The following is an 18476-nucleotide window of genomic DNA, read 5'->3' as shown; positions in this document are numbered from 1 at the left end:
ACACCAACAATGCTAGCAATTTGTTGAGAAAGCTTTGACATTTGCATTTGCATGGCAGAAAGAGATTAGATAGGGACCCTTGGGGGCATAATTGGCAAAGAGGAAAACATTCCCATGATAGGGAGCTGCTAGCTGAGGAAGGGGCATGTGGGTATGACAATAATTGTAAAGTCTATGTCAAGATGGGCCTAAAATCCTGGTTCCTAATGCAAGGGGGTGACCAGCAACTTTTCCGCGGTAAGGGGGAGCGGCATGGGGAAGAGACTAGGGACCCATGTTTGGAACCCAATCCCCGAGGCCACCTATGGCCACAGGGATTCCTTAACCTGCTATAGGCCAGGTAACGCAAAGAAGCAAGGTATGACCAGTCACGATGGGTTGCTGTGAACGGAATCAAGGATCTAATGGTGTTTGAATGTCTATAGGGCATCAATGAACGGGACATGACTCTAGCAAAACGTGGGCGTTGTCGTGGAAGTAAGGGTCAGACTCCCTGGGTAGCCAAGAGACCCAACCCAATGGAAGGTGGCAGGGGCTGCAAGCCTACTCAACACCTCATAGCAGAAGTAGTTGTGGCATATAGGGATGAAACAGATGAAGGTATGCGAAAGATGATTAATGACTAGGAAGCAAAGATAAAACGGGAGATGGAACTAGATGATGAGATAGAAATTTGGAGGGCGATGGTTCCTCACCCAGGGAATACAAGAGGTAGAATCATGCAATTCAAAAACACCATTGACCTATATTTCTTGATGAAAACTTTTCTTGGTAAAGCAATGGAACAAATCTTAGTGGGGATGGGAGACACACTACACGACCTACCAAATTACAAAAGAGAAATGGAGAAAATCATATTTCAGTTGCACAAACATGATATCAGAATGGATCGTATCGACTGTCACATCCCTTGCATCGTGGAGTTGTTTGGTATGCTAAAGGCAACTGCTAAAGATCTCGCTCCTGTTGCCTCAGACTCCAAGGAGCATAATGTCAAGAAGGATTAGTTCCTCTATGCTTAGTTTTTGTTTATTTGGATAGCATTTAAATTTCTTGTTGTTTATGCTAGAAGTTATATAGTATTTGGACATGAGACTGAGACCTTCATAGCCTTGCTAGAAAGACTGAAGCAATTTTGTTTTTGGATGGCATATAACGCTGACCAGTGGCCAACAGACTCGATTTCCCCTCGAGGCAAGTTGAGGTCACCAGGTATATCTCTATGGTGTAAATTTGCCTTATGTATAATAGGAAATGGACGGTCTTGCTAAGGAATACAAATAAATATTAAACCCAAGGAATATAAATCTTACTATTAATATTTTAAACCTTGGGAATAATATTATAATCCCAAGAGATTGATGCTATAAATCCAAGGAGTTAATAAACCTAAGGGGTTAATATTATAAGCTCAATGGATTATAAACTAAGAGTAATAATTTTAAACCCACGGGATTAATATTATAAACATAAGTGATTGATAAACCCAAATAATTAATATTAAGAATCCAAGAGATTGATAAACCCATGGGATTAATATTAAACCCTAATATTAATATTATAAACCTTAATACTACAAATTATAAACCCAGTATTACACTTTAATATTATAAAACGAATATTAAAAGGCCTAATATTATAAAACTTGTATTAAACCCATGTTTTGTAATGTAACAATGTGACATTGAATAAATTACAATGTAATGTGACATTGTGATAATGATTGTTAGAATTATTTTGATATTGAGACAATATTTGTCACAATGTGATGCTGACCATTCCAATGTTACAATATTAAAACGTTGATATTATAATCCCAAGGGACTAATAAACCCAAGGGATTAACACTAAAAATGCAAGGGATTATTAACCGAAGAGAATAATATTAAACCCAAGTGATTAATATTACAAACCCAAAGGATATAGTCCCTAATATAAATATTATAAACCATAAAATAGGCATTATACCCTAATATTCATATCATGAACCTTACGATTAATATTATAAACCTAAGGGATTATAAACCTAAGGGAATAACATTAAACCCTAGGAATATAAACCGTATGATTAATATTATAAACCCAATGGATCTATATTAAACCCTAGGAATAATATAATAAACCCTCAATAGTATTATACCTAAGGAATATGAACCCTTATATTAAGAAACCCAAGGGATTGATATTATAAACTCAAGGCACTAATAAAAACAAGAGATTAATATGAAAAACCTCAAAAACCCAAAGTATTAATATTCTAAACCAAGGTATACAAACCCTAAGATAAATATTAGAAACCCTACAACAAACATTGTCGACCATGGTTTATTTTCATAATGAAACAATATTTATTACAATGTGACGTTTGACCATGGTTGACCATAATTGATTTCCATCTTGAGAGAATCTTTGTCACAATGTGATGTTGGAAAATGGTTGCCCTAAAGGAATAAGATTATATTGTAGGACTAATACTAAATCCTAGGAATATAAATCCTAATATTATTATTTTAAACCTTAGTATTAATATTATAATCCTAAGATATTTAAACTATAAATCCAAGGAATTAATAAACCTAAGAGATTAATATTATCAAATCAATGCATTATAAAGAGAGAGGAATAGTTTTAAACCCGAAGGATTAATATTATAAATTGAAATGATTGATAAACCCAAAGTATTAATATTAACAATACAAGGGATTGATAAACCGAGTGGATTGATATTAAACCCTAAGATTAATATTATAAGCCCTAATACTACAAATTATAAACACAATATTAAATTTTAATATTATAAAATGAATATTAGAAGGCCTAATATTATAAAACTTGTATTAAACCCAAGTTTTGTAATGTAACAATTTGACATTGAATAAATTACAACGTAATGCAACATTGTGATAATGATTGTTAGAGTATTTTACATATTGAAACAATGTTTGTCACAACGTGATCGATACATTTTTGTATCATTCCAATGTTACAGTATTAAAACATTGATATTATAAGCCCAAGGGAATAATATTAAACCCAAGTGATTAATTTTATAAATCCAATGGATATAGACCCTAAGATAAATATTATAAACCCTATAATAAACATTATATCCTAATATTCATATCATGAACCTTAGGATTAATATTCGAAACCGAAGGGATTAATAAACCCAAAGGGTTAATATTAAAATCCCAAGGGTTATAAACTTAAGGGAGTACCATTAAACCCTAGGATGAATATTGAACCCTATGAATATAAATCCTAAAATTAATAAACCCAAGGAATTAATATTGTAAACACTAGGCTTAATATTAAACCCTAGGAATATATACCTTATGATTAATATTATAAACCTAATGGATTTTAAACCCAAGGGATCTATATTAAACTCTAGGATTAATATTATAAACCCTACCAATAATATTATACCCTAGGAATATGAACCCCTAGATTAATAAATCCAAGGGATTGATATTATACACCCAAGGCACTAATAAAAACAAGGGATTAATGCTAAAAACCTAAAAACCTCAAGGATTAATATTGTAAATGAATGTATATAAACCCTAGGATAAATATTATAAACCCTAAAACAAACATGGTTGACCATGTTTGATTTTCATATTGAGACAATATTTTTCACAATGCAATGTTGGACCATGGTTGACCATGGTTGATTTCCATATTCAGAAAATCTTTGTCACAATGTGACGTTGGACCATGGTTGACCATGGTTGATTTTCATATTGACAATTATTGTCACAATGCGACAATGGACCATGGTTGATCGTGGTTGTGACAATGTGACAATATTTGTCACAATGTGACCATGGCTATTGATGATCATTGACCATGATTGACCAAGGTTGATTTCCATATTGAGACAATATTTGTCACAATGTGACGTTGGACCATCGTTGATAATGGTTGTTTGTGGTTCACAATGGTTGATGATGGTTGATTTTCATATTGAGACTAAGATTGCCACAATCTCACATTCGACTATGGCTGGACATCATTGAATATGGTTGATTTTCATATGGACCATGATTAATTTTCATTTTGAGACAATCTTTCTGCAACATTTGACCATGGTTGACTATGAGTGAAGATGGTTTACCATGGTTGATTTTCATATTGACAAAATCTTTGTTATAATGTGACATTGGACCATGGTTGACTATGAATGACGATGGTTGACGATGGTTGAACATGGTTGATTTTCATATCAAGACAATATTTGTCACAATGTCACATTCGATCATGGTTGACCATGGTGGACCATGATTATAAACCTAAGGGTTTTATATTAAACCCTAGGATTAATATTATAAACCATATCAATAATATTATACCCTAGGAATATTTAACATGGTTGACCATGAATGACCATGGTATCCTTTCACATTGAGACAATATTTGTCATAATGTTGCGACATTGGACCATGATTGACCATGGTTGATGACGATGATTGACCATCGTCGACAATGGTTAACCATGGTCAATCATGGTTGATTTTCATATTTCAACAATCTTTGTCACAATGTGATATAGGACCATGTCTGATCATGATTGACCATGGTTGATTTTCATATTGACCATGATTGGACATAATTGACCATTATTGACCATGGTTGACAATGATTGATTTCCATATTCAGATAATCATTTTCATAATGCGACGTTTGAATAAGTATTATAAATCTTAAAATAAACATGGTTGATCATAGTTTATTTTCATATTGAGACAATATTTGTCATAACGTGATGTTGGACCATGATTGACCATGGCTAATTTTCATATTGAGAAAATCTTTGTCATAATGCGACATAGGACCATGGTAGTCATAATGTTACAATTGACCAATAAGAAATCTTCGTCACAATGTAACCATGATTGACTATGATTGACCATCGTTGACAATAATTGGTTTCCATATTCAGATAATCTTTGCCACAATGTGATGTTTGAATAAATACTATAAACTAAAATAAACATGGTTGACCATACTTAATTTTCATATTGAGACAATCTTTGTCACAATGTGACATAGGACCATGGCTCACCATGATAATATTATTTAATTATCAATTATCAATAATATTTATTAATTATGAGTAATAATTGATATTAATGTTATATACCATAATAATAATAATAATAATAATACTAATAATAATAAGAATAGTAATAATAATAATAATTATTATAATATATTGGATTTATAACATTATTCTTGGGCTTTATAATCCCTTTTGTTTTTAATTTCGATCCCTTAGGTTTATGATATTTATCCATTGGTTTTACTAATTCCTTGGGTTTATAATATTAAACCCTTTGGTTTATTAGCCCCTTGGATTTATAATATTAATAATTCTTTTGGTTTATATTTTACTCTCTTTGTTTTATTTATCCATTGAGTTTAAAATATTCATTCCTATGGTTTATTAGCACCTTCTAATTTTTATATTGGTCCGTGGGTTTCTTGATTCTTTACATTTATAATAGTTATCCCTTGGGTTTTCTAATTCATTGGGTCTATAATATAAATAATCCCTTGAGTTTGAAAGGATAATTCCTAGGGTTTGTTAATCCCATGTGTTTTTAATTTGTTTCCTTGGATTTGTTGATTTTTTATGTTTATATATAGTATGCATATGGCTAATATTATTATACTCCACGTAAATATATAAAATGTAATGGAAATCATATTCATATTATATTATATTAATATAATATTGTATTGGAAAACATAATCATATTCATATAAAATATAAAATATATTTGCAATCATATTCATATTCATATATATTAATTATTATTGTAAATACATATTTTCAATAAGAATTAAATGTTATTATTATGTTATATGTAGATTATATTAAAGTTTTAAATATAACTATAATATATTAGTAAAATTTTATGTAACAACTAATATTATATTAATATAAAAATAATGTTACTATGGCTATTATTAGTTATATATTTATTAATAATTAGAAATAGTTAGCCTTTAATAAAATACACCTAAAAGTTATTAATGTGGTGGGTGGTGGATATACCCCTATAGGGGTATGTCAACCACATTGGCAAATGTGATTGGACCATGATTTACCATGGTTAACAACGATGATTGACCATCATCGACAATGGTTAACCATGCTTGACCATGGTCGACGATGGTTAACCATGGTTGACCATGGTCGACGATGGTTGATTTTCATATTTAGACAATCTTTGTCACAATGTGATGTTGGACTATGGTTGACCATGATCGACTATGATTGATTGTAATTGACCATGACTGACCATGGTTGACAATGATTGATTTCCATATTCACACAATCTTTGCCACAATGTGATGTTTGAATAAATATTATAAACTAAAATGAACATGGTTGACCATGATAATATTATTTAATTATCAATTATGAGTAATAATAATAATAATAATAATAATAATAATAATCATCCATTGGATTTATAACATTATTATTGTGCTTTATTAATCCCTTTTATTTTTAATATTGATCCCTTTAACTTGTTTATCCCATAGGTTTATCGTATTTATCCCTTTGTTTTACTAATTCATTGGGTTTATAATATTAAACCCTTGAGTTTATTAGTTCCTTGGATTTATAATATTAATAATTCCTCTTGTTTATATTTTATTCCCTTGGTTTTATTTATCTCTTGAGTTTAAAATATTGATTCCTAGGGTTTATTAACCCCTTCTATTTTTTATATTGGTCTGTGTGTTTCTTGATTCTTTACATTTATAATAGTTATCTCTCAGGTTTTCTAATTCATTAGGTCTATAATATAAATAATCCCATGGGTTTAAAATGATAATTCCTTAGGTTGGTTAATCTCATGTGTTTTTTATTTGATTCCTTGTATTTGTTGATTCTTTATGTTTATATATAGTATGCATATGGTTAATATTATTAATATACTCCACGTAAATATATAAAATGTAATGGAAATCATATTCATATTATATGAATAATATAATATTGTATTGGAAATCATAATCATATTCATATAAAATGTATTTGCAATCATATTCATATTCATATATATTAATTATTATGGTAAATACATATTGTCAATAAGAATTAAATGCTATTATTATGTTATATGTGGATTATATTAATTTTTTAAATATAAGGATTAATATATTAGAATTTTATGTAACAACTAATATTATATTAATATCTCGGATGCGGGTGCTACGTTGCATCACATGTAAGAGCCACTTGCCACGGAGGGGAGGTCACGCGACGGACGGAGATCTTTATGGCCCCTCGCCGCCAACTCCACAGGCCGGGCATTGCAGTTCATCAGCCTTAATGAAGGTGCAGGGAACATTGAAGGGTTAGATGGCCGCATTCAATGCGGGAGAATTCCGACGGAATGTGGAAGGCAATAAGAATTGCAGAGTGGGGGCAGACGCTGCTCAGTGCGATGGTGTATATGCCCAGAATTCGGAGCAGAGCGGTGTTATTGTCGATTTGGGGGAGGCTGGCAAGCTGCTGGTCCTCCCTGGTTCTTGCCTGCGCGCATTTGTGTGTTGCCTGGAGCCAAATTGGAGGAGAATTCTGCCTAAGAAGGAAGCTGCTGGAAGTATGGTGCGAGAGAGGATGCCGTGCAGAAGAGGAAGGGGCTCAGGGCGTGGCAGCTCCTCTCGCTCGCCTGCAGCAGACACTCATCACCACTGCTGTTGTTGTTACTGTCATCGACGTGTGGGAGCTTCCCCTGTTCAGGCAAGCCATTTTGTGGAGGCTGGAGGGTCCAACAATGGCGAGCCAAGGCTACCTGCGTTTGGCTCGGTTATTTTCACGTTGGGCAATTCCAGGGATAATGCGGGTATCAACGCCCACATATCCGTTCTGTTCACCAGGGTCCCTGAGGAAAATGTGGAGGGTCTGCCGAGGCCCCTTGCAGTGGAAAATCCCATGGAAAACGAGGGAGGAATTCAACAATCCCTTGCAGGGGAAATTCTGTCGGAGCATGGAGGAAGGCGGCAACAGTCTCTGGCGGAAGAAATTCGGGTGGTTGACAAAGGAAAGCGTCCACTGGGTGAGGCTTCAAGCTCGGGGGGCAACTCACTGCTGGAGCCCCACCATACATCAAGCCGTGCGCGTGAACCTGAATTGCCAGCCTTCATGGATGGACTACCCGAGGGACAAGGATGGGCGTGGATTCGGGAGGCTGAGCCAGAGGAAGCTGAGCCTGAGGAAGCTGCGACCGAGGACTAGGCCCATGTGGCACTCTCACGTTCTTCCAGGAAGCGTTTGGGATCGTGGACGGTTTAGTGATCTTTCCTGTTGTCTTGTGTCTTACATTGCTGGTCTCCTGTTCAATGTCGTTGGACTCTTGTCTTATGTTGTTTCTTGTTTACTTCTATGATATGGATAGCAGTTTCTCTGTTTTGGGACATAAGCGCATTCCCTGTAGAAGTCTGAGTCATATAGCCTTCGAATTCTGCCCCTGCGTGGGTTCTTCAGAAATGTTTAGGATCTTTTTGTTAGTTGATGCACTGGTCAATACTGGAAACATCACCAGGTGCAAGTGTTTTTGGAATCTGTTACAGCTGCCCATGGAGCCACAGTTGGAAATGGGCAGCCAGTTCTCTCGAATGTAAGTTTCAGCTGTAACAAAAGTAGGTAGTGTTGCTTAGAAAAAAAAATATTATATTAATATAAAAAATTAATGTTACTATGGCTATTATTATATATATAGTTATTAATAATTAGAAATAGTTAACCTTTAATAAAATACACCTAAAAGTTATTAATGTGGTGGGTTAATTATTGATGATGATGATGATGATGAACGTCCACTGAGACCAAAAATTGGTCTGTTGGACATAAAGAAATGAATTATTTAGTTTGGTTAAAGATTTTATTCCTATGCTCAAAAAGCTTGGAGAGAAGCCTCCCAAGCTCATTGTAATTTTGACATCATAAAACGCTAGGAAGGTCAGTATTGCAACAAAGATTTTGAAACTGAGATCTAATGTGATTGTACATGGGTCACTCTAAGAGGAAGTGATTTTCATCCTCGATGTTCGTATTCTCACAAAGATGGCAGAACCTTTCCATCCATGGTGTTTTAGGAACTACCCAATGACTCATTTCACTATGGAGCTCATGGGAGTTCATTCTAATCTTAGCTATATTAATTTTCTTCTTTGAGCTAGTTAAAACATAGAGATACTTTTGATCTTCTAGGGTGGGGTTGATGACCTCCTTATAATATCTTAGTTTTCTTTTAGTTGCTAAATCTTTCTCACACCACATTTTTCCTTTGAACTTAAAGGTAACAATATTTTTATAGTTATTAATGTTTTGCAATATAACATTCTCGTCGATCTCCCAATGGTTTAACCAGGTCCTCGTGTCTTAATACCAACTTCGTTTAAGCCTTAGGTGGTTTTGGCTAGAATCTAAAGCTAGCTTAGGAAGTCTATGGTCTCCTATGTTATTGAGTTTGTGCTTGTACAATAGAAGCCTAGTCATAGCTAGGCTCTCGATAGGGGAAAGACCCACTTCTATAAGGAGAATAGGATATGGTGTGTTGCTTTTAATTTTGAGGTTATACATTATAAAACGCTGCTGGATTTGCTCAATATTTCTCCAGGATTCCCTAGAGATGCTGCAACCCCAAACCTCACATCCATATAAGATAACTAGAGTGACTAAAGTTTCAAAGAGGAACTTATTTTTATCCCACATTACGAGGTTTGTCGTTTTACAATTATTTTCAAGACCAAAATAAGCTTTCTATCCCCCATTAATCCTTTTCTCAATGCTATAGTTCTAGTTGAGCTTGTGACGAATATCAATTCCTAGGTACTTGTAGGAAGACACTTCCTCCAAGTTACTATTGTCATATATAAAATTAGCGTAAGTGTCCTTCTTGGATTTGATAATCATAACTTTTGTTTTGTCAGTGTTAACAATCATACTCATGGTAGAGCAGAAATCCTTATTATGCTATATGTGGATTATATTAAAGTTTTCTATTAATATATTAGCAAAATTTAATATGACAACTAATATTATATTAATATAAAAAATAATGTTACTATGGTTATTATTTTTTTTTCTCGGTAAAGACTAATTCTATTAACTGAAAATCAAAATAATGTTACAAGGGGTTGAGGCCTCAGGCAAGAACAACTGAGAGCTTTCAACGCAACAAAACTGTCCCAAGTAAGGGAGAACCAGTTACAGTGAGCTAGGAACTAGACATAGGAACCAAAATTTAACAAAAAGGTCATGAGGAAGAGATGGTATAACCACCTATTAAGAAGATGAGACCAGAAAAGAGAGACAGATATGTTGGGCAAAACCACAAAAGAGCTTTATACTACCGCCCACCAGGAAGAAGAATGAAACCACCAGGCTATAGAGGCAGAACCAGAGCTGCATCCAAAACCACATGAGCTTGATCATTCGAGCCATCAGAAAAAATCGGGAAGGTCTGAAAGGTCCTAGGTGGCCATATATTGCCACGTTCTCATTCGGAGGATCATTCAAAAATGGGCATGCGTTGCCATACCACATTTCATCATTTCCTGCCATGTCACCTACATCACTGCCACCAGAATGAAACGACGATGGATGTGTGTCACTGGAATTGCCTTCCCTGACCATCGAGACAAAGGCTCCCTGAGAGTAGCCACCTGGTGGTTGATTTTTGCTGGGAGCACTGCCTTTGTCATGCATCTCACCATTCCTTTTCTCCTGCCTTCCATCAGCCAAAATCTTCTCACTGCTCTGGCTGCCTGCCTCTCTTAGGCCACCCTAAGAAGGCTCAGACGTCAATCGCACCATAGTTTGAGGCAAAACCTCTTCTTCAGAGAAGATAATAGTAATATTGGCCGAGATAAATGGCCTGTTAAGATTGCTCTGAAACTTGAAGTGAGTAGTCTGAAAATCATTGTGTGGAATCAGCCTACAGGAAGGGCTGAGAGGAGGCAAATTCACCAGAGAAGAGGGCTAAGAAGTAGGAGGCGGGGTAATATCCACAGAATGAACAGATTGCAAATGCCCATGGCCACCACGGCTTCCTCCAAAGTGACTTTTCATGCTATGGCATACCATGATGAGGCGATGGAAGGGAAGCACAACAATACTGGAAGCAATGGCGTGGAAACAATACAGCACAATGGGAAACCACTTCAAGCTTAGAGAACAGGCCTGAGAGTGAAAGGAGGGTAGCACAATTGTAATGACAAGAGAAACCAAGAGCTTGCCTCTGTTAGCAGAAATAGTCCTTCCACAGAGATGCACAGCCAGAGAAGGCCTGAGACAAGAAGGCGGAATGTAAACAGTGGGAAGGAGAGCCAAGATCGCCATGTTAATATCAGCAAGAGACTCGCCTTGGACAGAGTGAGCAGTTAATACTGAATTCAGGAAAAATCTCCCTTGCTTAAGGTTAACCTACTTGAGCCAGATACGCTCATGGATAGCCACATTGGTCTGCAGCTGGTAGTACCACGCTCTTCCGCCCGTCATTAAAATCATCAATTTTCATTTAATTCACGTACATCCGGGTGTTCCCCTCCTTCCTGATTCATTTCATTCTTCACAAGGTTTTTGTAATCCAAGAGTTGGGACTAAGAGGCCAGTCTGGAAATTGATCCAGCATGAAGATCCAACCCGCATTCAACTCCAATGTTAGCAAGTAAGTTCGTGACTTTATTTCCTTCCTTGCGAATGTGCTTCAGAGTGACCGCCCTATGAGAGGAGAGCCAGCATTCAATAAGTTCAAGCCTTTTCGCCATTCTCCAGCTATTACTCACTTTGCTTGAGGGAGTTCCTTGCAAGATTTTTGAGACCATATTTATGATGATCTGAGAATCACCCTCTATTATAAGCGGAAAGAATCCTTTACCTTGCACAAGAATAAGACCCTGCCAGAGACCTTCCAATTCCACCGAATTATTGGTATCCCAGCCCTTTGATCCTAAAAAGGATAAAAGAGGAGCACCCTTATAGTCTCTGAAAATCCCTCCAAAGCCCGAATTACCTGGATTACCTTTCGAGGCCCCATCGAAGTTTAGCTGGTACATATGCATGGGGGGGGGTAACCACTTCTCAGGTGAACGACCCATCGGAGGCCTTGTTCCTTTGACAACCTGTTCTTGATTCCATTGAAGGTTCCAATTAGCCCAGATGGACTGTTCTTGGGGGATAGTAGGAAGGTCCTCCTGATACCAGGTTTTGAGAGAAATAGTTTCCTCGATATTTTGGCAAATTATTTTCCAGATATTCTCTAGCGGCGCAGAGTGATCCTTGAAGATTCTACGATTTCTTTCCTTCCATATGGCCCACATGAGAAAGCTCGGGATGAGCTTCCATAAGAAATTTAAAATCTTGCTTTGATAAGGATTCTGATCCCAGTTGCGCACAGTGGCAATGATGTCTCCATGAATTCTTCCTTCCTTTTGGCACCGGAAACTAACCTTTTCCCAGAGCTTGCATGCAATATGACAGGAATGCATGAGATTCTTCATGGATTCCTCCTCTTTTCTATAGTTAGGGCACATTGAGGGCCCATGAAAGTTCCTCTTCCTAAGATTGTCCCACGTGAGAATCTTTTTGTGACATAGGAGCCGGAGAAAGGTGGAGATTTTCGGCCAGATGGAAGGGTCCCAAACTTTGCTCCAGAGAGGATATTTCACCATTTGTTCCTTGATAATGAGATTATAGGCCTCTCTCGTAGTAAAGGTGCCTCTTTCATCATATCTCCATCTAAGGATATCCCTTTCGTCAGAGATCTGTATTCTCCTTTTCATTAATTCTGTGTCTAGAGTTTGTTGAACTTATGGTGTTCCCTGTCTTAAGATCTAATCTGCCTTGATCCACTCCCTATACTCTTGGGTCGATGAATTCTTCCAAAAGTTTTTAACCTTGTCATATGATTGCATATCCTGCTCCAGAAGTTGCATATGAGAAATTTGGTCCTTTAACTTGGGCATCTGCTGCCACGAATCTTCCCAAAACCTTGCAGTGTTGCCATTCTTCACTTCCCAAAAGCTGTGCTGCCTAATGAGACTTCTGTGTTGCTTCGCCGAGTTCCATATTAGGGAGCCCAACTAACTTCTAACATTCTTATTAGTTCCTCCGTTGGGCAGGTTCTTGCATACTTAGTTGTCCAAAGAGAAGCCCAGGGGGTGAGAGGCGCAGTTAGCCATTTCCACCAAATTTGAGCTCCCATGACTTCATTACTGTGAGAAGGATCCCTTAATCCAATACCGCCACTGCTCTTTGGAAGACATGAAGTGTCCCATTTGACAAGAGCCCATTTGCGCTCGTGACCGGTGCTGCCCCAAAGAAAGGATCTTTGGAGATTCTTGATTTCTTTGAGAACCCATTTGGGAGCTGTAAGGATGGAGAAGAGGTATAGCAACATAGCATGAAGAACATCTTTTATGAGGACTAGATGACACACCATATTTAAATATCTGTGAGTCTAAGAGGAAAGGTGAGCCTCCAGTTTTTCTAAGAGGATCTTCCATGAAGAATGCTTCAGGGCCGAGGCAGCCAAAGGAGCTCCTAAATATTTGGAAGGAAGGTTAGCAATGGAGAATCCCAGAATGCGGGTGATAGCTACTTGAGTGATAGCAGGGGTGTGGAAAAAGAATATCTGAGATTTGGATTTATTGATAGATGCTCCTAAGGCCTCCGGGAATTCCATCAATAATGATTTGATCTAACAAGCTTCCTAGACCGAAGGATGCCCAAAAAGCATGTTGTCATCAACAAATTGCTGGTGTGTGAAGGCTGAAGAGTTGTGAAAGGATAAGCCTCTCAGACATTGGGATTGCTGAGCTAGTTTAATGCTTCGGCTCAATCCTTTTTCCATAATGACAAACAAGAATGGGAGGGAGGGTCTCCCTGCCGAATTCCCCAAGAAGGATGAAAAGGAGAGGAGGGAATTCCATTGACCAGAATGAAAAAGAAAGAGGAGGAAATGAGACTCATAACCCATCTAACCCAAGGAGGAGCAAAGCAGAAAGAAGTTAGAACTTTTTTAATGTACATCCAACTTAAGCTATCAAAAGCCTTTGAAAGATCTATTTTGAGGAGCATACTTGGCTTCTTGGAGTGCTTCAGGGAATGAATTATTTCATGAGTTAGGATGATACCATCCGTAATCTGCCGACCTTCGACGTATCTAGACTGCTCAGGCGAGATGATGAGAGGAAGCAGCAATTTGAGTCTGGAGGCAATGATTTTGGAGACTATCTTATAGATTATATTGCATAGAGCTATATGCCTATATTTTTCAGGTGTGCTAGGCTGATCCACCTTGGGTACCAGGGCGAGGAATGTGGCATTCATTCCCAAAAACATCCATCTTAAGGTTTGTGATTCCTCAACCACCTACCAGACTTCCATCTTGATCAAATCCCAGAAATTGTGGAAAAAGTTGGAGGTGAATCCATCCGGGCCAGGTGCTGTCCCTGCTCTCAACTAACGAACTGCCGATTCCACCTCCTATAAGTCTACAGGCTTGAGAAGAAGTTGGTTATGCTCCTCTAGAATAATTTTAGGAATATTTCGAGTTATTTTTTCTATGGCCAGCGATCTATCTACATTTGGCTCGTGATGCACTTGCTTGAAATAGTTTAGGAGTTTGCTTTCAATTTCTTCATGCGTTTCCACTTTGAATCCCTGCTCATTTTGAATGTGAGTTATGTTGTTACTCATTTTGCATTGGATGGTGGTAGTATGAAAAAGTTTTATGTTTATTTCTCCATCTTTAAGCCACCTTATTCTTGATTTTTGCCTCCATAGCGTTTCTTCTTGCTTAGCCCTTTCTAAGATTTGCACCCCAAGAGCTATTCCCTATTATGACAGGTCCTCTGAATGACCTTCAACAATAATCCTCTACTCCAAATGTTTCATATCTAGCTCAAGGGCACTCTGAGCCTGGAAAATATTACCAAAAGAAGTATGATTCCATCGTTTGATCTTGCTTTTAAGATGCTTTAGCTTCTCCTGAAATTGAAACATCTTTGAACCTGTTGGAGGGGAAAAATTGTTCCATTCCAAGTGGATTAAGGTGTGGAAATCCGTATGAGACATCCAGAAAGCCTCAAAATGAAACGGTCTTCAGATCAGGTTGCCAAGACGCGTCCACTGAAGGGAGATGGGCCAGTGATCAGATCCCGAGAGAGGCAGGATGGAAGCTGCAAAGTCTCCACCGATATGAATAGCATTGTCTGAAAGTAAGAATCTATCCAAACGAGAAGCGATCTGCTGCGACCCTGCTCTCCTGTTGCTCCATGTAAATAGACCATTATTGAAAGGCAGGTCAATAAGCGAGTTATTCTGAATGAAGTCTTTTAGGGGTTTCCCTTCCTGATTCCCTCTGCTTCTGCCTCCCCTTTTTTCTTCCAACCTAGTAATCATGTTGAAGTCGCCTCCAGAAATCCATAAAGGGTGCAACCTATCAAGGTTGATTGCAGAGAGGGTGTTTAGGATTTCTGCTTTATGCATTGCCTCTTGGGGAAAATATACATTGGTTAAGAGCCCATGTATATTTGTCCCAATGATGTGAAAAATTGCTTGGAGGAAGTTCTTATTTGCATGGATGTTGTTGAGTCTGATAGCTCAGGCATCCCATAAGATTGCAAGGCCTCTAGATGCCCCATCGGTATCCACTGCAGCAGTGAGACTCCCTGGCCATACTTTTGTTGTAATTGTTTCCAGAGCATTTGAATTGCATTTGGTTTCTTGCAAGAAAATGATTTGAGGTTTTTCTCGCATTATCATGTTTTTAAGTATTCTTCCTTTCCCTGGGCCATCAAGCCCTCTTATGTTCAATGATATTAACTTCATTGGGAAGGATTATGATCGGAGTTATAATACTTGGTTAGCTTGGAGTACCTGCCTGACTCCACTAGCATTTCTCCTATTCTGATTGTTTGTTGGAGGTCTATTTTCTTTCCATGCTTTTTGATATCCTTGGTAATGAATCTTCCATCCCAGGAGCTGCCAGTCTGAATACCTAAATAATTTTTCCTTTGTGCCCCAGATAGGATCTCCTCCAGATTCCCAAGTTGTTGATCTAGAATTTTGTCAAAATTGTTTGTATTTCATGCCTACTCTAGGCTTGGGATGTCCAGTTTCCCAATATCTATAGCCTCTTTTTCCTCCTCCATGATCGGAGAATCATTTAACTCCTCATATGGTTCTTCTGCTATTCTGGAATTAGATTGTAAGTTTTCCACCTCCATTCCTTGAGTATTCCATGCTGGGACCTTTTGCTTATCTGAGGAGGAGGCACCTTTGAGCAGAGGATCTGCTTGTAGCTCTTTGGAGTCTGCCTGCTTCGATTGTTTGTCCTTCATCATCTCCGTCTCTAGGGGAGCAGGAGTTTCCGAGCTTGGGTCATTTTGGCGAGCTAATGCCTCGAAGCTATTGCTCGTTGAAGGCTTGGACGAACTCGCTGGAGGCTTTTTAGAATTTGAAGCCAGTTTCTTGTCAGTTTTTTTGCGACTGGCTAGTTTGGTGAAGCCATCAGCCTCAGGCGAATCAGGTCCAGATGAGGGAGAATGTTTTTGAGTTAAAGGATAGTCCCTAAATAAGTGGCCCATGGCATGACATCTTCGTCATCTAAAGGGCACATGTTCATAATCAATCAGCTGAACCCATTCAATATCATCATGGAATAAACTTACCACATCCAGGAGTGCCTGGTTGAGGTTCATGTAGATGCAGATACGAGCAAAGTGGGTGTATCTGTGGACTTTTGTTTCCTCGGCAAATTTTATAAATTCACCCAGAACATTTCCAATCTCTTGTAGGGAAGCTTCATCCCAATACTCTACTGGAAGTGAGTATAGTCGGATCCAAACTGGAACCCAACTGAGATCCTCCTTATCAGGGTTGAAGTGCTCTACCCATCCTCTAAGATACAGGCCGGCGGTGTTGAAGAAGTAAGGTCCTCCATCCAGCACCCTATTCTGATCCTCGAGGCAATTAAAAATGGTTGTGAAGAACCCTTTTGGCCCCAGCTGCAGGGTTATATGTCCCTTTGGGTTCCATTTCACTGCTATCCATCCCCACAACACCTTCTCAGTTAGCCAAAGTCCTATGAACTTGCCTATCAGAGCATGGTATCTCATATACTGTATCTGAGCATTGATTCTGTGGCTTGGAAGTTCTACCTTCGGATACTCAGAGGGTACGGGCTTGCATGTTGTGGAGCTGATCTTGGGTTGCTTTTTTTATCCTATTTTACCTGTTGTGAGTTCAGATCCACACTGTCCTCACTCTGGTTTGCTGGTTTGTCGCCTTCCTTATTCCTTTGCCACCCTTCATCATCTAGAGGGGGAGGCATTGCGCCCTCGCCCTGGGGGGGGGTTCATGAAGTTCTGAACGCTCTAGCTAGGAATCAAAAAGTCATGATGCCGTCAGCGTTTGCAGGTCTTTAGCTGTCTGTAGCAACCTGCCATTGCAGAGAACACCAAAACCCTAGAACGCAGAGCCCTCGCCCAGAGCTCCTACTCGAATCATTCTATCATCGTTACTATGGTTATTATTACTTATATAATTATTAATAATCAGAAATAGTCAGCCTTTAATAAAGTACACCTAAAAGTTATTAATGTGGTGGGTGGTGGATATACCCCTATAAGGGTATGTCAACCATATTGGTAAATGTGGTAATAAATCTATTTGATATATGCCTATTGGTGTATATTATTTATTTTTATTAATATTAATATTAATATTCATATTAATGTCAATAAATAATATTAAATTGTTATTAATATTTAGTTTTATTAATGTTAATGATATTAATATGTAAATTTATTAATATTATTGTTAATACTAAATGTTTTAAATATTATTTATCAGTATTAATGTTTATCGACCACATTGTGATGTTAATTGTGTAATGTGATGTTGTAATAATGTGTATTGTTCATCTTCAAATGCCTATTATTTGTTATAATTTTGATGTTGGTTTGTTTCTCACTATCTTACGCTAGTGCTTTTCATCGTATTGTCCCAACATTTATTTTACACAATTACATTGGTAAGTGGTGCATTTTATACCTTTTATGCACCAATAGGTATATGAAAATGACATCGACCTTTGTTTCTTGTTCATTATAATGTGATGACGAGACTTCATTTTCCGGCCATTGCCAATTGCAGTACCTCAGCAAACAATGTGAATGTTATTATTATTCATGTGAATGCTATCCTTATTAATTATATATATTAAGGTTATTAAATGCTACATAATTTTATTAATATTAATATAAAGATTAATTATTACATAAAATATTATTATTAAAATTAATGTTATTAATATTACAAATTATTATCATTAAAAAATATTAATATTAATATTATATAATAATTAATGTTAATAAGATAATGATGATTTTGTTAACCATTAATTTTATGTCAACATTAAACTTATATAAATTATTAA

General features: G+C 37.2%; 1 protein-coding gene across 1 annotated transcript; it reads right to left on the bottom strand.

The window, feature by feature from the left end:
* Positions 1–16638: 16638 nt before the first annotated feature.
* On the bottom strand, positions 16639–17154 carry LOC149186520 (uncharacterized). Its single transcript, XM_089409376.1, has one exon. It carries the CDS (start codon positions 17152–17154, stop codon positions 16639–16641), a length of 516 nt encoding a protein of 171 aa, XP_089265502.1.
* Between the last annotated feature and the right edge of the window lie 1322 nt (positions 17155–18476).

This window comes from Pinus tabuliformis, chromosome 3_1 (genome assembly GCF_031772625.1).
Source record: "Pinus tabuliformis cultivar Carrire ecotype Pingquan chromosome 3_1, CPIR1, whole genome shotgun sequence".
Classification (NCBI taxonomy): domain Eukaryota; kingdom Viridiplantae; phylum Streptophyta; class Pinopsida; order Pinales; family Pinaceae; genus Pinus; species Pinus tabuliformis.
This window is presented reverse-complemented; position numbering and strand designations above follow the sequence as displayed.